The 20,582-nt window shown below is 53.6% G+C and overlaps 2 protein-coding genes across 4 annotated transcripts in view; one reads left to right on the top strand and one right to left on the bottom strand.

Moving 5' to 3' along the window:
* DRAXIN (dorsal inhibitory axon guidance protein) overlaps positions 1-8,941 on the bottom strand; it is a 32,481-nt gene extending 23,540 nt beyond the window's left edge. Inside the window, exon 1 of the mRNA XM_036925161.2 lies at positions 8,803-8,941. The gene's annotated coding sequence lies outside the window, so the exon portion shown is untranslated. The remainder of the gene's footprint in view (positions 1-8,802) is intronic.
* Positions 8,942-15,503: 6,562 nt separating this feature from the next.
* Positions 15,504-20,543, top strand: MAD2L2 (mitotic arrest deficient 2 like 2). Of its 3 annotated transcripts, XM_036925166.2 has the most exons (10): positions 15,515-15,655; positions 15,751-15,925; positions 16,079-16,130; positions 16,225-16,343; positions 17,375-17,446; positions 18,005-18,105; positions 18,922-19,016; positions 19,330-19,403; positions 19,870-19,962; positions 20,206-20,543. In XM_036925166.2, exons 2-10 carry the CDS (start codon positions 15,809-15,811, stop codon positions 20,245-20,247), a joined length of 765 nt encoding a protein of 254 aa, XP_036781061.1. In that variant the 5' UTR covers positions 15,515-15,655; positions 15,751-15,808; the 3' UTR covers positions 20,248-20,543. The 3 variants fall into 3 exon arrangements, with proteins under 3 accessions (XP_036781064.1, XP_036781063.1, XP_036781061.1); XM_036925169.2 differs by lacking the exon at positions 15,751-15,925 and having other exon boundaries at positions 15,504-15,655; XM_036925168.2 differs by lacking the exon at positions 17,375-17,446 and having other exon boundaries at positions 15,512-15,655.
* Positions 20,544-20,582: the final 39 nt, after the last annotated feature.

Here is a 20,582-nt window from a genome sequence, read left to right as displayed (position 1 = left end):
GAGTCTTAGCTACCTATCCTCAATTAGTTGCTGCCCTTTTACGTTTAGGCCGAGAGGCAGCTCTCAAGTTGTTTGGGAGAGACCCTGAAGTTATAACCCTCCCATACAATACATCTCAATTACAATGGCTTATTCAACATGATGATGATTGGGCAATTAGCTGCACCTCCTTCCATGGGACAATAGATAATCATTACCCTGCAGACAGATTAGTCCAGTTCCTTCAAAAGACCCCGGTTGTCTTTCCCAAAAGGACTAAAACCACGCCAATTGCTGGGGCCGTGATAGTGTTCTCTGATGGGTCCTCCTCCGGTATAGCCGCTTTCAGTATTAATGGGCAAGTTACTCGAATACAGACAGACCTCTCTTCTGCACAACTTGTTGAACTAACTGCAATAATCAAAGTTTTTGAGCTTTTAATAGATGCCCCCTTTAACCTTTACACTGACAGTGCCTATGTAGCAACCTCTGTTCCCCTATTAGAGACAGTGCCTTATATACGTCCTTCTACAAATGCTTCCCCCCTATTCGCAAAATTGCAAAAATTAATTCTAAACCGCGATGCCCCTTTTTTCATCGGGCACATACGCGCTCACACTGGCCTTCCAGGGCCGCTTGCCAAAGGCAATGACAGAGTTGATCTGGCGACTCAATTAGTAGCCTCTGTCACGTCAGACTCACCCTTGGCTGCAGCCCAACGGGCCCATGAACTACATCATCTCAATGCTCATACTCTTAGACTCAAATTTTCAATCACCCGAGAACAGGCCCGCCAAATAGTTCGGCAATGTCAAGGATGTCTAACTCTCCTCCCAGAGCCTCATAATGGAATCAACCCCCGGGGGTTGGTTCCAGGAGAGATATGGCAAATGGATGTCACTCATTACCCTCCCTTTGGTAAATTAAAATATATCCATGTGTCTATTGACACATGTAGTGGTTTCCTATGTGCATCCTTGCAAACGGGAGAGGCAACTAAAAATGTTATTACCCATGTTCTCTCATGCCTGGCATATCTACCACCACCTAAAATCTTAAAAACTGACAATGGGCCTGGATACACCAGCTCTAGCTTTAAACAGTTCTGTGCGCAGTTAAGTATTAAGCACATAACAGGAATCCCCTATAATCCCCAAGGCCAAGGCATTGTTGAAAGAGCCCACTTAACCCTTAAAAACATGTTATTCAAACTTCAGTCGGGGGGAGAAGTACTCTATCCGAAAACAGGTAATGCAAAGACACTCCTAAATCATGCATTGTTTGTTCTTAATTTCCTTACTTATGACTCCGCGGGTAAAACCGCTGCTGATCGCCTTTGGCATCCCTCCACGGCAGATAATTATGCACAGGCTATGTGGAGAGATCCGATGACCAACACATGGCACGGGCCTGACCCTGTGCTCATATGGGGGAAAGGACATGCTTGCATATATGATGCTAAGGCACAAAATGCCCGATGGCTCCCAGATAGGCTCATTAAACTTCTAGACACAAATAAAAGCAAAAACAATAACTCTAGTCCAGGGCATGTTAACCCCTGAGAAGCCTTCCCTTTCTGTTTAATTTCAGAAGGCAGGAAGTAGATCCACGCATCTCATGTGAAACCTGTTGTCCCAACCGAAACAACTGACGATCATCCCGCGTGGAGAGCCCGATCCACCAAGAACCCTCTCCGGCTTAAGATCAGCAGAACGCCCCTAAGATGATCGCCTTCGAACTGTGTGCCATTGTACTGGTACTGTGCTCCCTTCCCCCAGGCAGATGTTCCAGCCCACAGCAGTCTCACAACTTGACCTGGGAGGTGATCAGTGGGACAGGGAACGTAGTTTGGAGTGTGTCAAAAATAGCACACCCCTATTCCTGGTGGCCAGACCTGTACCCCGACCTGTGCAAATTAGCAATAGGTGCTCCAGCCAATTGGGATTTGGAAGGGCACACAGACTTCCAAAAACCCCCCTCCTCCCCGTCACCCCCTGGGAGACTAGGATTAGACCCTTGGGGAGGATGCGGAGAGCTCGGCAGGAGGAGCAGGTTAAAGACCCTCACTTTCTACGTCTGCCCTGGCTACCATCGCAGCCAAGCCCTTAACTATAAGTGTGGAGGAAGAGCGGACTTTTTCTGTGCAAGCTGGGGTTGTGAGACCTCAGGTGACACCTACTGGCGGCCCTCCTCCTCATGGGACCTTATTAAAGTCACTGCTAATTACACCCACCCAAAAACAAAGAACCAAGGGAACCCAAATTGGGGCAACGATGGCACGTGCAATACATGGTGTCACCCGTTGCGTATCGAATTCACCAATCCTGGGAAACGGAGTACTATTTGGACAACGGGGGCCACATGGGGACTAAGACTGTACAAAGAACGTTATGACGATGGAGTCTTGTTTATACTCAAGCTTAGAGTAGAGCCTCTTCCGGCTGTCCCAGTAGGACCCAACACTGTCTTGCGAGACCAGCCGCGTCTCCCAGCCCCACCCGCGCCAACCCTAGCCCCACCTGCAGACGCTGCCACCCCTTCCTTCGCCTCCACTCTTAACCGACCCACCTTCCTTCCTAGCACCGGACAGCGCCTTCTCAACCTCCTTGAAGGAGCTTTCCGAGTTCTAAATACCACCAACCCAAATACTACCAAATCCTGTTAGCTATGCTTTTCCTCTTCACCTCCTTACTATGAAGGACTAGGATTGTTGGGCAATTTTAACAATACGACCAGCCACGAAGCCTGTGGCTGGGGCATGCAGAAGTTAACCCTGACTGAGGTAACTGGAAAAGCTACATGTTTAGGAACAATTCCCTCAACCCATAAGAGTCTGTGTAATAACACCATACCCATAGTTACCTCGAGTGAATCTAGATATCTAGTCCCTCCCCGTCAAGGATGGTGGGCTTGTAACACTGGACTAACGCCGTGTGTTTCCACCTCTGTTTTCAATTTCTCCCATGATTTCTGTGTTATGGTTCAACTAGTGCCGAGGCTTATATATCATGATGATCCCTCATTTGTCACTGAGTTCGACCCTAAAAATAGGTACAAGAGAGAATTAGTCTCGTTGACCCTAGCCACATTAGTGGGAGTAGGAATTGCAGCAGGAGTAGGAACAGGGACAGCTGCCATCATCCAGGGGAACCAAAACTATGAAGGGCTGAGAACCGCCATTGACGACGATCTAAAAACCATAGAACAATCTATTACCAAACTTGAAGAATCTCTGACTTCCCTTTCTGAAGTCGTCTTGCAGAATAGACGGGGGCTAGATCTACTGCTCCTAAAAGATGGAGGACTGTGTGCAGCTTTAAGAGAAGAATGCTGTTTTTATGCAGACCACTCCGGAATAATAAGAGATTCAATGTCAAAGCTTAGAGAAAGGCTAGACCAGAGAAAGAGAGAGCGAGAAGCTAGCCAAAGTCCCTTTGAGTCCTGGTTCACTAAGTCCCCATGGCTCACAACTCTGATCCCCACCATCCTTGGACCCTTAGCAGGACTCCTCCTTTTAGTGTCTTTTGGCCCTTGGGCCTTAAGAAAACTAACAGCCTTTATTCGAGAGCAGGTTGACCAGCTCGTCAAGCCAGCAGTTGCTGTTCATTATCACAGACTTACAGCCTGTGATGAAGGATCCGACACCGAACCAACCAATGCTCCCGGCCTCCAGTTCTCAACTTTACAGGCGCCTCAACCATGGTACCATCGATTCTGGCACCGTAATTAATGTGGCCCATATGCTGGTCGGCCAGAACCAAGCATACCCCTAACTGTGAGGGTATGGGCATCGAGATGAGTGCGAGACAAAGTACCGCAAGGGAGGGTTCTTCCTAGAACCTCTCTGGTCCTCCCTGAGAATATGCCTGGTTTGCATAGAGGTTGGTATCCATATGTACATAAAGCCTTAATATCAGCTAGCAATTTGGCTTTCAGCTCTGCCTCTCCTCCCTAAAAGATACCGAGAGCATATAGGTAGACATTCGCAAGATGTTACCTTACTGGAGGAGCCAGGCCTCTATTCCCTCACTCGATTAAGGCCCACCTTTCTGAAATAAATAGAAAGGGAGGAGATGTTGGGAGCCACACAAAGACAACAAGATGGCCACAGTTCATGAGGTTCCTGCTTCACTTCCTGGAGATTAGCTGCGAGCCCGCGCGCGCCAACAAGAAAGCCCGCGCGCGCCAAGAGATACTCTTCTCCCCCTCCTTCCCCATTATCATATGCCAATCAGAATGTAACTCGCTGCGCCATCCCTGCTATGCAGCCAATCCCCTGCTTACAAGTATCCTATGGCCCACTCTGCCCCTGAACACTGGTGTATATCTACCCCCGTCTTACAATAAAATTTGAAGGCTTGATCAGAATACTGTCTTGCCTTCGCTCTTCTCTCGCCCCCATTTTCTTCCAGGTCAGATCCCCTTCGTCTCCACAAATAACTAGGTCCCGCTGGACGGGACAGTGCGGGACCTGGATGCCATGCAAAGGAATCTGTTCCAGCCTGAAGGGGGAGACCCGGTCCCTGATCCTGGAAATTGCCAGTCCTATTAGGAACAATAGCCCTGGCCCCAGGGAGCTCCCGGTGGGACGAGGGGATCCAGGTCCTGCCTCGGATCCTACACTGATGAGATAGACACAGCTCCAGTCCCCAGGGAGCTCTCGGTGGAAGCAAGGAAAGCAGCCCCTGCCCCAGGGAAGCCTCCAGTCTAAAAGGGAGATCAACCTGCTACCCATAGGGATTTCCCAGTCTAATAGGAGAGACACAGCTTTGGCCTTGGAATTTCCAGAATTTGGAGAAAAGTTACTCTTTGCTGGAGAGGGCTTCTAATTTTCGGGGTAAGGACACAGTCCCTGTCCTCCAGGTGTCCCCACTCTGGCCTGGGGGAGAGGAAACAAGTGTAATGGGAGGTTGAGGCACAGACAGAACTAGGATGCGTCAAACACAGATGTCAGCTTAAACCCATTAGGTCAACACAAGAAAGCCCCACTGAGCAGAGTGGGAAGAGCTGTGTGACCTTGGACAAGTCATTTGACCTCTCTGAGCCTCAGTGGGTGTGAGGATTAGGGGAGGTGAAGGTATATAAAGTGAGTGACACCCAGTAAGGCCATTGTTATTATGGGGAAGGGCGTGAGGTGGGGGTGTTCCTGGAGGCATTTGTGCATCTGTGCCTGCGTGTGCAGGAGGTAGGCACAAGTGGCCATGTCCCTCTTCCCCTGTGGGTGATCGATGGCCTGCATAGGGCAGGGCAGGACCCGCCCAGGCCAGCCTGGAGAGAACCATTGTCTTGGCAAATGACGTTGGGCTTCCCCGCAGGGGCAGCCCATCTGCTTTTATTGTTTCCAGCAACAGCAGGCTTGGGAATCCACCCCCACCCAGTCCTCACACCTCAAAGACCTGTGTAGGGGTGTTGTTGGGGGGATCCTCAGAGCCCCCCACCCCTGCCCCAACCTGGAGGCTTCCATCTTTGTGCTCCTCTATCCCAGTATCCCACACTTAACCTCTTAAACGGGACTCCTACCTGTTACATTACAGGTACTCACTACCCCTCCTTCTCCTTTCCTAAGCAATCCTTCTGGCCCCCTGTTCCCCAAATTTCATTATTTTAGTGCCCAATTTAACACCATTTGCTGTTTGGTCAAACCCATCACTTAATCATCAACTGACAAAATGCCTGCTGTGGGCTCTGGCAGAGGCCAGTGTTGTGTGGAAAGACACCAGTAGTCAGACAAGCCTGGGTATGAATTCTGGCTCCTGCACTTAATAGCTGTGTGACCCTGGGCAAGTCAATTAACTTCTCTGGGCTTCAGTCCCATATGTGAAAGATGAATGTTTATTTGGGTATCATTTATTGGGCATTTACTAATCTATGCCTAGAGCTTTATATGCACAATCTACTTCAGCCCTTTGGAGGGGGCAAAATTTTTCAGATTTGAACCCGTGGCCATCTTACTCTAAAGGCAGGGTTCTGACCACTCCTCAGTTATACTTAGTGGCCAATACTAGTGCAGATATGCTGTGACTCTCAGAGATGAGCCTGGCACACAAAGGGCCCCTAAAAACTCCTAAGTTCTACAATTACTTCATCCCAACAGCTCTAGATTCTAGTAGGGGTCTCATCCCTTGTACCCCCACACCGATCCATATGTTCCAGATGGCCCATGCCAGGCCATCGTGCTGCAGTGTGGAGGCTGCCAAAGTTGGGACTGTCTAGACTGTTTCCTCTGCTATAATCAGGCACAGAAATCATCCTCACCTTCCAGAGGGATGCGGAGCGCCCAGTACCAGAGGGATTTACCAGACAGCTTGGTTCCCCTCCAACCTCACCAGTCATGGTCCTTTGCTCCAGGGCCAGCTCTTCCCCTGGGCTGGCCAGCAGGACCTAGGGATAACCTGTGTCTTGCAATTTCCAGTTCATTCCTGTCCCTTTGACCAAGATTTCCACTCAATAGAACAAGTACGCACAGAACGCCTACTGTGTGTGCATCAGGCCCTGGAACTACAAATGAGTATGACCCAGCTCTGCCCAGGGACGTGCAGACCACAAGAGACAGGGAGGGAAGGGGGGGAACAGGAGGGCTTCCTACAGGAGGGGACATCTGACCTTGACCTGCAAGGCTGGGAAGGCTTTGACTGAACAGCCCAGCTGGGAGCCTGGGTGGGACATGGAGGGAGCAACGCAGATGAGCAGGAGACACTTCAGATGGAGAGAAGGAGGCCTAAACAAAGCTCAGAGAAGTCAGGGCATGGAAATGCTCAACCCTCCATCATGGCAGATGAGGTTGGGGATGTGGTGGGAGGCAGGCAGAATAGTTAATTGAGTGGCAGCAGGGATGCACTGAGGGGTTTTGGGCTGGGGAGAGGGAGTTGTCTGAACGGTGAAGAGGAAGGCAGAGAAAACGCTGTCATTTTCATGTGGATGAAGGGGAAGGAGGCTTGGAGCAAGGTTTGTAGAGGCTGCAGGGCCTGCTGAGCTGGCTTTCCTGAGGAAGGCAGTGGCCAGAGAAGGCAGGAGGCAGAGATGGTAGGAAGGCCCTGGGGTCACCAAGTCATGATCGTGCAGGATCATGAGCAGGAGGCTGGAGGGAGTGTGCATGTGTCCTCAGTCCCATTCTTGGGTCTCTAAAGAGAAAGCCTCTAGTTGCCTGCCCTGGCTGTGCCTGAGAACAAAAACTCAGCCAGGGCAGCCCAGAACTTGCCGGCCAGGAGGTTTTCCTCTTCTGATGTGGCCCTCATTAAGCCACTTGGTACATATCATGGCTGGACTCCTGGGGTGGCAGGTGTGTCACCTGTTAAGATGACCTAGATGGTGGCTAGAGGGTTTGGGCAATGACACAGCCCAGGTCCAGGATCCAGCAGGACCATCACCCCAGAGGAAAAGAAATGGCTTGTGAGCTAGTGCCATTAAAAAAAAAAAAATCAGTGCAAGACAGAGGTTTGGAATTGGGAGTAAGTCATATGGATGCCTCATGATGAATGAGCGGCTCTTGGCAACATCAGCACAGCCACACTCGTCTCATTTTGAAAGCAGAGACCCTTTACCCTTTTTTAAAAAAAAACTCTGACTTTAGGACAAGAAGAGAGGAGGAATAAGAGAAGGTGCCTGTAAAAGTGTGAATCCTGTATGGGTAGGAGGAGGTGCGGGGATGTGGGACAGGGCCAGAGTCAGGTTTCTCTGTAGGGTCTCTAAGCCCTGAATTTTTTATCCATTTTCTCCTTCTTGTGGAGCCGCATCCTGACCTGACCCGGGGATGTACACTCCCCTTGGCACCAAGGGTATACACCATGCTGGCATCCAGCAGGCGTTACTGACTGTCGCACCCACACCCCTACAGGCAGGTGCTATTCTCCCGGTTTTATGAAGGGCGCTCTGAACTCAGAGAAGTGTGTTCCTTTGTCCAGGATCACTCCCAGATCCTCTCAGCCTGCCCGCAGAGGGCTGGTACTGAACGCAGGCCGGGACACTTCTGCGTGCCACCAGCCTGGGACGGGGGGACAGCGTGGAGTGCGCTGTCCAGGAGAGACCAGAGGGAGGCGAAGGCTGCGGGAGCACCGACTGGAGGACGGAAGCAGACTTGGCGGGAAACCCAAGATCGCTCCGGTCTCAAACCGCCGCCGCCACAAGCGGCTGAAACCCTCTAGCCAGCAGAGAGAAAAGTGGGCAGTGGGGAGGGAGAGGGGCTGAGCTGGACCTGAGCGGGCAGCCCGGTGCCATCAGCGCTGCTGGGGCAAGGCGCTGGCCTGGGGTCGGATAGGAGGGCGCGGGGCCACCGGCGGTGCTGGCGTGGGCGCCCTGAGCTCCCCATCCCCCGCAACACACACCAGCCCCCTGGGCATAACGGAAAGGGGCATGAGGGCACTCGGAGTCTTCGAGGCTTCTTCCAACGGCGGCGGACTCCCCAGTCCATTTCCCAGATCTGAGAGACCACCCAGAGACTCAGAGACGAGAGACAAAGAGAGACCGGGTCCCAGAAGGAGAAAGCTAGGGCGGAGGACAGCGGACGAGGGCAGACCCCGGAGAGGGCGGCCAGGGCGCGCGCGGGAACAGTGTCAGCGCGCGGGGAAGTGCGCGGCCGGCGGGAGGTGGGCGGACGAGGAGGCGAGGAGCCCCGCCGGGGGCCGGGGTGGGACGCGGAGGGAGCGAAGGCGGCGGACCGACGAGTCCGACGGCAGGGAGGCGGGGAAGAGAGAGGCTTCCTCACCTCCAGCCTCGGCGCCCCGCGTGCCCCGCCCCTGAGCGCGCCAGGTTGCCCACCTTTGTCCGGGCGCGGAGCCAGGTGAGGTGGGAGGGCGGGGCCAGGGGCGGGCCAAGGCCAAGCCTTACCTGTCCTGCCGGCGGGGCGGGGGTCGAGAGGCGCGAGGCCGACTCCTGAGGGAGCCGAGGGCAGCCGGGGCCCGAGCCGCGAAGCGGGGACTGTGCGGAGAGGTGCGCGGGCGGCGGGAGGATGTGCCCAGGCTGAGCGGGGCTGGAGGGAAGGGGGCGGGGCGGGCGGGGCGGGGCGGGCGCGCGGGGAGGGGGCGGGGAGGGCGGCGAGCGGCGGGCCCCGCCGCCCCCAGCGGAGGGGCAGCCCTGGCCAGGCCGGGCCCCGCGCGCTCCCGGCCAGCGCGCCCTCGCCAGCTGCGCTCGGCGTTCCGGGCCCGCTCCCCAGAGGCCCGGCCGCCGCCGCCGCCGCCGCCGCCGCGAGGGCGCGGGGCAGACAAAGGAGGCAGACAAAGGCGGGCGCAGCCGGGCGGCCGTGCGGGCACCGGGCAAGGCGCGCCCACTCCTGCCGGTGCGTAAGAGGAGCCTTGGAGTTGCCCGAGGGGCGCGGGACGGGAGGGGCGCGGGCAGCGGCGGCGCATCAGGAGCGGCCCCGCCGGGAGCGGGCAACAAAGGGCTGCGGCAGGGGGTCCCTGGCGGACCCCAACAATGGATCGGAGCTGAGCTCAGCTGCCGCCACGTCTGGCCATGCAGGGGCCCGCTGGTCCCCAAAAGGATTATTCCGCCTAGGCTGTCAAATGGGACGGAAAAATGCCCGGTGTGAGGGAGGCGGAACGGGGCACGGCGGGGCCTTTGTAGCCTCGGAAAGTGTTCGGATTGTGAGGCAGATTCTAGGAGAGAGCGCTCTTCGATGTGGGGGTATAGGGGGACTTAAAAGCGCTACCAGGTGAGAATTGGGGGCGCTTATAGCCGCACTACTGCCCCCCTCTACCAACACACACTGCGAGGAAAGCAAGACAGTTCCCCTACCCAACGCGCACACACACGCAAACACACAGGGAAAGGATAAAGACAATCCCCTACCCAGTGCGCACACACACGCACACACACGGTCCGCCTCTTGCCACGCCCCGTCCAAAGTCAGTCTGACGCTTCCCAGCGCGGCCCACTCCTGACAAAGTCAGCGCCTAGGGCCCGCTCATCAATCACCGTGCAGGGCGCCACGTCCCGCGGACCCTGGGAGTCCGGGAATGCTGTGTTACGGGTCCCGCGGCCCCCATAACTCATGGCAGGGTCAATGGGGCCACAGGCACTGCAAAGATCAAAGAGCAGTGGGGCGGGACCCAGGCTCTGGAAGCAGCAGCCTCGCCAGGCACTCGGAGCTCTCCCGGTGGCTTCCATTTCGACTGCTCTTTCTCGAAATTATGGCTCAGCGGTTTAAGAGCTCCATTCTTAATCAGGCTAGATGCCTGGGCTCCTCTTCTGATGCCATTCACCATCCCCTTGGGCAAGTCACCTAACCTCTCAGAACTCATCATTATCCCTAACTCTCAGGGTTCAAGGATTAAGTGCCATGGCTTGTGTAAGAAGATAATGTTTCTAAGGTCCTGATCCCATAGGAAAAGCTCTAGAAAAATTAACTGCTACTGTTAGTATAATATCAGTCTGACGGGTACCAGGATAGACTGAATTATGAGCAGAGCAGAGACATGATCTGATTTGGGTTTTAGCAAATATACTCTGATTCCTAAAAGTTGAGAATAGACTACAGTGGGGCAAGGACAAAAGCAAGGAGACCAGTCAGGGACTGTGACAGAGAAGAGGTAATTGTGGCTTGGGTCTGCCAAGGGGACAAAGGGCATAATTCTCCATTTTAAGGATGAAGCTGTGGCCAGGCATTCACTGAACCTGAAGCAAAATAGCGGACTCTGGTTTAAACGTTGCTGCTATGGCTCTTCCCCAGAGCTGGTGATCTTTTGCCTTGTTTGGACTCTGTTCTCTGGGTTCTTCCAGATTAATGCAGTAGGAAAAAGTGGATGTTAGGAGAGCCCTGAACTCCTACCCCATCCAGGTTATGGTGAATTTAGGCCTCAGTTTCCCCACAGTTGAATGGCCAAAATGGAAATAAATATCCATCAGCTGATGAATGGGTGAACAAAATGTGGTATATACCCACAATGGAATATTATTTGGCCATGAAAAGCAATGAAGTACCAATACATGCCACAATCTGGACAAGTCTTGAAAACACTGTGCTAAGTGAAACAAGCCAGACATAAAAGGCCACATAGTGTCTGATTTATGTGAGATGTTCAGGTCTGTAGAGATGGAAAGTAGACTAGTGGCTGCCAGGGGAAGGGGACAGGGGAGACTGGGAGTGGCTGTTCATATGTGGGGTTTTTCTTTCTGGGATGATGAAAGTGTTGTGGAATTAATAGCGGTGATTGATGCACAACTTTGTGAACACACTAAAACCACTGAATTGCACACTTTAAAAGGGTGAACTTTATGGTTTGTGAATTGTATTTCAGTTATTATTTTTTTTAAGTGGCAGTTGAACTAGATCCAGGGTTCTTGCCCTGTGGACTAGGATGACTTCTGAGGGCCCAGGAACCTCTCAAATTGTGGAAGACATGTAGCATCTCTGCATTTCTGTGGGTAGAAGTTCGAAGTTTAAGAAGAGATGATCTGTAAAGTGCCACAGACCAATAAGAGTTCAAAGACACTGGAGAGTCAGCAGAACCCCAGAGGGAGGGACTGGTGTGTGTGGGCTCTGTCCTGGCTGAAGTGCTGGGGGCCATCAAACATTACTGGCCTGAGGTCAGGGCTCTGGCTTGGGTCTGAGGTCAGCAGTGGACTCCAGGATCTGGGGCAGGTGTATAGGCCAGGCCTCATACCAGAAAATCAGAGGAGGGAGGAGGAGCGGAGCTGTCTGCTACATTCTCCTTTCTGTTAGGCATCTCTGGCCATGAGGATGCATGTCCTCCCTTAGGGCATCTTGGGGGCTGCCAGCTTCCTTGGGAAATGGAAATGGGGAGGCAGCACAGCTAAGGATGTTCTGGATGGGGTTTTGAAGAGCATGATGGCTGGTCCAGATTGTTTGCTCTAGGAGCTTAGATGCTGTGTTAGATCTTAATATCATTGTCACAAATAACAGCCATTAACTGAGCATTTATGTGCCAGTCATGTGCACTTCATATTTTCACACACATTATCTCATTCCTTGCTCAATCCTATGAAACTGGTGCTACCATTATTCTGTTTTACAGATGGGGAAACTGAGATTCAGAGAGGGAAGGGCCTCACAGCTGGTTAAGGGGCAGCAGTGGGCAAAGAAGTAGCAGGTTGGGCACATGAACAGCCTTGGTGGGTGCAGGGGTAACTGCAATGAGCATCCCACAGCCCTTGCTCCATTTTCAAAAGCAACTTTTCTCTGTGAGCCACCACCTGTGGTCCAAGCACTGAAACAGAAGCCCTTTGCTCCTCATTCAGACTAAGTTAGGATTCAAGTCAGATAAGTGGCAATGAGCCCTTGTCAGCTGTCATTTCATTCCTCCATTCTTTCATCCACTCAGTTGTACACACTCATTGAGAACCTGAATTTGGCCAGGCACTGGGTGACGTGCTAGACTAACGAATGAATGAGGTTGAGTCTCTGCCCAGGGTATGTCCCGGCTGGCTGGGTCACTGAGCGTCGGGGTGTCAGTGGGATTGCCACCAGGCTATCTGTGGTTGACTCTCTGTGGCTCCCCCACCCCTGTGTTTGGTGTCCTGGGAACCCTAGGCAGTGATAGATGATATGTCTCTTGACTAGTTGGGTGGGTATAGGAGGGACTTTAAAAGCATCTTCGGGAGCTGGACACCTCATTGCCTGTTGTTTTACTCAGGTCGCTCAGTGTGTGTTTGTTCCATGAACCCTAGGAATCCTCCTTTGCCCATGCAGGCCCCAGCCTTTGCAAAACTTTCTTGCATCTCGTCTTCTAGTTTCAATTTAAATGTCTCTCGGGAGTGATTTCTCTCTGTCCCCATTGCAGACCCTCAAGGGACCTGCTCCAGTTGGCAAAAGAGCTCTCTCTCCTAAACATCCATCCTTCCTTCACAGATGCCCTCCTACATACTGTCATTATGGCGAAAAATATGCAAATAACTTTGAAAACACTCTCCTAGCAAATGGGTATTCAAAAATGTAATAAATTAACCCCATAATGTAATCTGGGTCCCACAACCATCCATCATGTTGATGCGATTAAGCTATGAAGACCTAGATACAGCAGAGCCGTGCAGATGGAAATGACAGATGAGTCTTCACACCTCCCCCATGGCCCCATGCTACCCCTACTCCCAGCCCCAGCTTCCTGGTCCCCTTGGAACTCAAGGCCATCAGAGCTTTAGGGAACATCTGTCCAGCCTGTTCACTTCACAAATGAGGAGACAGAGGCCTTTTTGATATTAGGCGTTAGATCAGTTTGAATCCCTCCTCTTTTGCCTACCAGCCCACCTTCCTCTGTGTATGGTTAGCTCTGAATACAAAGCCCCAAACTTGGAAATTTTTATCCGTGGGTTTCTAGCTGATAAGGTAGGTACCCCAGTGTCAAACAAAGGCTGCTGGGACCTCAGTGTCCCCATTAGGAAAATGGGAGTGTTGGGTTGTGTGTCCACCAAGGTTTCCCTGAAGTTCTCCTGTGTGTCAGGAGACCTATGGATGGCTTGCACTGTGTCTTCTCAGGGTGGGGGGCTGGGGCCATGGAAGGAATGCCTGGCATGAACCCCCTTGTAGCTCACACTGTGTCCCCACAGACTCCTGTGGGCTGGACTTTCTCTTCCCCAGGGCCCAATCCCAAGGGACCCTTTACAAGGGCCTCCCCTCCTCCCCAAGACTGCTGCTTCCTGTCATCAGTGAAAAAACTGCTTGAGCAGCCTCCAGAGAGGGGCCGAGGAGGACCCTGCTTTCCCCAGTGGCCAAAGTATCCACAGTGATTAAATCCTAAGGAGCCGGGGAACATTGTCTATAAGCCAGCGAGCTGCTTGGCTGGCTCTATGTGAAAATGGTCCGCTGTTATATGGCAGGACATGGGGAGGGCCCCCATGTCTTGAGAAGGGTTGCTGTGCTCAAAATATGCCATCAGGTGGATCAATTCCTGAAATAATTTATCCATCCCTTAAGGTTAAGCACTGCAATTGTATGAAATGCACTTCCTTGTGGAACAGCTCAAACTGCTGTGTGGATTTCTTGGACATTAGGGTCCCTGGGGAGCTTGTTAAAGGGCTGGTACCTTGTTGTGCACCCAGACTGAGCCCTAGATTTTGGAGGCCCGGATTCCAGGTGTTTAATTAGCTCCCTAGGGATTCTGATGCAGATTTATAAAGACTGCTTTTGAGAAATGCTTTGCTGGCATTCCTAACTCAGTGAGCCAAGTTACTTATTATTGCCCCTGCCCCAACCCCATCAGAAGTGGATAAATGCAGGTCTGAAGGCATCTGGGTGAAGGGCCAGTGCAGGTCTCCACTACTGAGCTGTAAATAGTAAGCATTCCTGGTTAGATCTGTGTACAAAGATGTGTGTGACTCCTAACAAGCTGTTATGTCTCTGGAGATCAGAGACAAGGCCCGCCCGCCCCCTGGCTTCTGATCCTGACTTGTGCCATAACTCTGAAGCCACTTCTCTGCCCTTAGTTTTCCCACCTGTAAAATAAAGGGGCTGAAAATAAGCTGAAGCCCTGGAGTCAGACTGGGAGTCAGAACTGGGTTTATATTCCAACTGTGTGATTTTGGCAAATAACATCTCTGAGCCTGTTTTACCATCTATAATGTGGAGCTGTAAAATGGGTGGTTAATGAGGGAATTAAAGAAATCAGTGCTTGATCTTACTAGCTAATGGACAGTGACTGTAATGGGGATGTGGGGGGTACTTGGTGATGGGGGGATCTAGTAAACATAATGTTCCTCATGTAATTGTAGATTAATGATACCAAAAAAAAAGAGAAAGAAATCAGTGCTTGATAGATAGTAAGTGCTCAATCCATGTTAGTAATTATTTTAATATTAATCTGATTATCTCCCAGGGGATTCTCAGCCCTTCCAGAGTCCATGCCTCTGGGAGACTACAGAGCTATAAAACGTAGTGGTAGAAGACACCTCCGCCGGCCCCCCTCTCTCAGTAGCTGTGTGATTCGGATATAGGTTCACCCCTATGAATCTCCTTCGGCTCATCTGTAAAATGGGACAATCTTAGTAATGGAATCATTTTCAAGATTTGTGTCCGTGAGATAATCCACGGACACACTTAGCCCAGTGCCTGGCACAGGGCTGGAGCCCTAAAAAGGTCAGTTATTGTTATGATACTCAGGCCGGAGGTTCTATCTTCTTGGGCAGGCTGCATTTAGGTTCTGGGTGCGGGCGGGGGTGGGGGAATGTCCCCGGTGCACCCCCCAGTCCTCTCTTGTCTCCGCCCCGGAGCCGGCGGATTCGCTTTCGGTTGGGCAGTTGAGGATCCCGGGATGGTGACTCCGGAGCTAGCAGTAGATGTCGCTGTCCTTAGTCCCTAGCTGTGCCCTCCACCTGGTCCCCACCAGCAACACGTGCCCGCTTCCTCCCAGAGCTTCCTAAGGCGACAGAAATGCCTTGAGGAGGAAAATACGTAGCGATCCGATGTGGAGACCAAAGTTGTCTCTTTTCGCGCGCATCCCAAATTGAAACGCCGCGCGGTCTCAGCGCGCTTGGGCGCTGAGATCCGCGCGCCGAGCCCGGGTCCCGCCCCCGCCCGAGCCCCGCCCCCCGGCTGCCGCTCCCTTCTGCCCCCGCGGTTGGCGGCGCGCTGGAGTGGGCGTGGTTGCCGGAGGGCGTTAGGACCCTTCGGAGCGCCGGCGAGTGACCGAGCTGCGCCCAGGTCGTGGGTAGAGCGGGAGGCTCGAGTGGTCTGGCCGGTGGCTTCCCGCGCGGGGGCCGGACCTCAGGCCGGGCACCGAGGCCGGAGCCGGTACCGGGGGCGGGGGAGAGGGGCGGGATTCCTTCCGGGGAGGGATCTAGCCAGGCAGGAGGTGGAGTCTTATCAGCCTAGTTTCGATCTTCTAGTGTCCGGCTTTACGCTCCCAGGCCTGCTCATCCAGCTGTTCCCTCTGCGGCCGTGGCCATGCACTATTCGCGGGCACAGCTCTGGCCTCTCCTACCACGAGACGGCAGTGCGAAGCGGCCACTGGACAGGCTGATCGGGGCGCAGCCTATGACCCCGAGCTGTGACGCCAGCGCGGCGGGGGGGCCCTTCCCGGCTGCCCGGATTCTGTGTGCAGGGAGGGTCCTGACCCTATCACCCCCGCACCGAGGAGAGGGGCCATGGAAGCAGGTGGGCCCTGCGGCTGCATTGGTCTTTGGAACTAGCCCCTACTCTTGCCCCATCCCCTAGGTGGCTGGAAGGATGACCACGCTCACGCGACAGGACCTCAACTTTGGTCAAGGTAGGGAGGCTGGACTTGCGGACCCGAGGTGGGACTGAGGGACGGCCTGGGCGGACGGGCTTCTCCCAGCGCACCGGATTTTGCCATCTCGCAGTGGTGGCCGACGTGCTCTGCGAGTTCCTGGAGGTGGCCGTGCACCTAATTCTCTACGTGCGTGAGGTCTACCCGGTGGGCATCTTTCAGAAGCGTAAGAAGTACAACGTGCCTGTCCAGGTGAGCCCCCACAGCCACCTGGGGCCACTGGCTCACCCCCCAATTACAGAGTGCGTAGAGGATGGATTTTTTAAATTCTTCCACCTTCAGGCCAGCGCTCTCATTCCCCGCGGCCGGGCCTTGCCTTCTAGTTTCCGGCAGCTGCTGGTAGCCTGGTAGTTTCCCCGCCCTCACTGCTGTGGCAGTTCCCTTTGCCAGAAGTTAGGGACCTAGACTTTAGATTAGAGTTGCACCCCTCCCCCCACCCCACATAGTTGCATTTTAAAGAGTTCCTGAAGCTGGTGAAAGCTTGGTTTGGGGAGGGGTTCCTGTAAGTTCAGGCACCTTCTTTCCCCCCTCGTTTACCCTAATTGTGATGGGGTGTTTTAGGTTAGAAGGCAGACAAAGCAGCAAACATGCTACTCTATCTCTGGTCTCTAGAAGTGCCTGCCTCTTAGAAGGCACTCAGTAAACATCAAAATAAAAGACTGAATACTGGAAGGTGTTGGAGGCTTAAAGGTTATCCAGGGAAAAGGAAAAAGAATTGGCAATTACTGAGCACCCATTGTGTACTAGGTACTTATCTTAATCCTCACTTTTTCTTTATGAGATTTTCTACAGATGAAGTAATTAAAGCTCAGAGAAGTTAAGTAATTTGCCTGAGGCCACACAGCTCCTTAGTTACAGATTCTTAACTTTTGAAAATTGATTAAATTTCTGGATCCCCTTTCTGGAATAATGCCTGAATGCCCAAATACTCATAATTTTGGTATTTATCAGATTGAAGGACCCTATGGACCCCACATTAGGAACCCCTAATGCTGTATTACATGCTGATGTTGAGATAGAATCTTATCCTCTAACTTATCTTCTTCTATGGATAATTCAGTTCTTTGCCTATGATGGGAAGTCAGTGTCTTGGGTAGGGTGCCCTAGGGAACTGCTGGGCCTCTCTCCAAAGGCAGATAGGGCCCTGGGCTCCAGGAGGGGGTGTCAGGTGGTTTCACTACTGGAGCTGTGGGCCTCATCAGCCATCACGGGATTATGTGCAGATGTCCTGCCACCCAGAGCTGAACCAGTACATCCAGGACACACTGCACTGTGTGAAGCCACTGCTGGAGAAGGTGAGGGCACCAGGCGCCCTGGCCTGCCTTACCCCCAGTCTGCTCCTCTATGCTTCAGGATGAGGTGATGCTGGGACCATGTGGGGTTCCCATGACTCCCAGAATCCCACCTCTTCCGTGCACCCTGGACGCCACCCCTGCTCAGGGATAGGCCCCAGGTCACGTGAGCCATGTTGAGGGTGTGCTGGGCCTGGGAGTCCTGGTTAGTGGAGCTGGCTCTCTGACGGGCTGGCCCTGGAGGGTTCTGCGTTTTGCTCACATTTGCTTTTCTCCCCTCTGTCCATGGTTGTCTGGGCTCGGCCCCTTCCAGTTTCCTTCTATCTTGCTGTGCTCTCTGAGACATCCTGATACCCCCATGGGGCCCAGGCAGCCCCTCCTCTCAGCCAGTACGGCTCATGTCTGGGGGTGCTTATGTGCACTTCTCAAACCTCTCTCTGGGCTCTCAGAAGCTGAGCAGGGCTACTATGTGCCCTTTCCCATCCTTTCTTGGACAGGAAGGGTGTGGTGGCAGCAGGGTGGGGTGTCGGGTTCTGGAGCAGGGGATTCCTGTCCCTGCAGAATGATGTGGAGAAAGTGGTGGTGGTGATTTTGGACAAAGAGCACCGCCCAGTGGAGAAATTCGTCTTTGAAATCACCCAGCCTCCGCTGCTGTCCATCAGGTGAGCTGCCTCTCCCTAATCCACCTGCTAGCTAGTGTGAGGACCCTAGCAGTACGCCCAACCTTGACCACCTTCAGGCAGGCCCTGGAGGCTTTGGTAAAATCTGAGAGGAGAGACGGTAACATGTGCAATCTAGTAAGTCCTGTTAGTGGCTGAGTCACAGCTGGCTACCCAGAAGTCTCTGTGGATATGACGCAGGTTACACAGAGACCCTTCTTTCACATCTGGACAGTCATAGCTTTGGTGTATGGCTAGTCACAACCCCATTTTAAATGGAGAAAACAAGGTCCAGAGAGATGACATGAGCTACGTACGGTCACCCAGATGGTGGCAGAACCAGGGCACAGACCCAGTTTCCTGGCTTCCCAAATGTCCAGGTCATAGTTGACCTTGGGCAGGTATATTGGCTGGTCAGCTGCTGGCTGCCTGTGGTGTCAGGTCACTGGAATCTCCACTTAGTGTGTGGCCTCAGGCAAGCCCCTTTTCTTCCTGGCTTGGTGTCCCTGGGGATGAAGAGGCTTGTGTTATGTCCTGGTTCTGATTCTTCTGATTCTGGGCTGCACATTAGAACCACCTGCAGGGGCTCTCTACACTCGCTTTCACCCATTCTGACTCAATTTGGCTGAGATGGAACTCAACGCTCGTTTTAGACTTCCCCGATGACTTTAACGGAGATAGGTGGTCGGGCCCTTACACACTCAGGCCCACACACTCAAAAGCACTGGAGGGGCTGGACCCCCAGGTCAGCTTCCAGAGTTGACTGTGTGCTGGGGGGAAGGGGCAGCAGTGTGACAGAACCTCCCCTGTCCTTCCCAGCTCAGACTCCCTGCTGTCTCACGTGGAGCAGCTGCTCCGAGCTTTCATCCTGAAGATCAGTGTGTGTGACGCTGTCCTGGACCACAACCCCCCAGGTGTGCTCTCACCCCACTCCCTCTTCCCTAGGTAGCCACGGATTGGTCTGTGGTCTCAGGTCCCTGTGTGGCTGCACAGAGCCTCTTCCCTCCCTTCCTGCCTTTTAGAACCCCTCTAAAAGTCCACTTCCCCCTGGAAGTTTCCCTGATTGACTCCACCTGGCTTCAGTCTCCCAGATGACTGTGTCTTATTCTAGCACTTGGTATACACTCTGCTCTGTGGGGTTGCTGGGCCAGCTAGGGAGACAGGAAGAGGCTGTGCCCATGGCAGGCATGGGGTGGCCCAGCCTTGACTAAACTCTTGCGTCCTTAGGCTGTACCTTCACAGTCTTAGTGCACACGAGAGAAGCTGCCACTCGCAACATGGAGAAGATCCAGGTCATCAAGGTGAGGGGACCTTGGTCTAGGGATGGGCAGGGAGATTGCTGGGAGGCTCTGAAAACCACATGCCCCAATTCTGAGTGGGCAGAGGTGCGGCTTATGGCAGTGCCTGGCCTCCAGTAAGCTCTCACCATGTCTTACCCATGTGGCCACATGCCTGTCACTGCCCCACCTGTACATTCAGCCCTGACGGGGGGGAGGTGCAGCCACATGCTGGGGCTGCCGATCAGTGGGGGCTCTCAAGGGAGGGGGTCCTTGCCCATCAGTTTCAGAAGCGGTGCTTGGGGCTTGTTGGATCACTTGGGTTCCTGACCCTACAGACTCGGCCTCTCTGGCAGAGGGACCTGGAGTCTGCGCTGTCAGCAGTTCCCTGAAGTCTGAGGACCCCAGCTCTGGATGGGGAGGGAGTAGCTGAGTGAGGGCAGGCCACGGCCCGGCCTCCTTCCACCCCTTACCGTGGCCCCCTCCCTAGGACTTCCCCTGGATCCTGGCAGATGAGCAGGATGTCCACATGCATGACCCCCGGCTGATACCCCTAAAAACCATGACCTCAGACATTTTAAAGGTGAGCTGCAGGAGATCGGGTAAGCTTTATTTAGGGTGTGCTTAGGCCTTGCCAGAGGGCTTGGTCTAGGTCAAGGTGTGGGCTAGAGGACCAGTGGATGCCCAACTCCCTCTTTCCCTTAACCCCTGGCTATGACCACCCAACCCCACCCTAGGCAGCGATCTGCCTGCTGGGGCTCATGGGCCCTCCAGAGTAGGTGCCCTTGCTGCCCACCTGACCACAGCTGTTGTTCCTGTCCACCAGATGCAGCTCTACGTGGAAGAACGAGCTCATAAAAGCAGCTGAGAGTGCGCCTTCCCCCCACGGACACCACAACTGTAGGACTTTGGGGGCCCCAGCCTAGGGCAGTGCTGCAGGGCCACCCTGATTCCAAGTGCTCTTATTGCCTCTACGTATAGACCACCCACCTCCAGCCCACGGCTGCCCAGGTCTGGTTGCTTCATGGAGGAATCACCCCCAGGAGGGCAGTGAACGGTGCTGGGACCTTGCATTCTTAGCCTCCTGGGGTTTGGCTGGCCTACACCCTCTCAACTACTGTGCTGTGAGTTGTTTCAATAAAGGGGCCCCAAGGGCTGAACCAAGCTGTCACTACCTGAAGTGGGAGGGACTGGGTGCAGCCA

Source organism: Manis pentadactyla, chromosome 4 (genome assembly GCF_030020395.1).
Source record: "Manis pentadactyla isolate mManPen7 chromosome 4, mManPen7.hap1, whole genome shotgun sequence".
NCBI lineage: Eukaryota > Metazoa > Chordata > Mammalia > Pholidota > Manidae > Manis > Manis pentadactyla.
The sequence above is the reverse complement of the archived record's forward strand: the minus strand, read 5'-3'. Positions and strand labels throughout refer to the sequence as shown.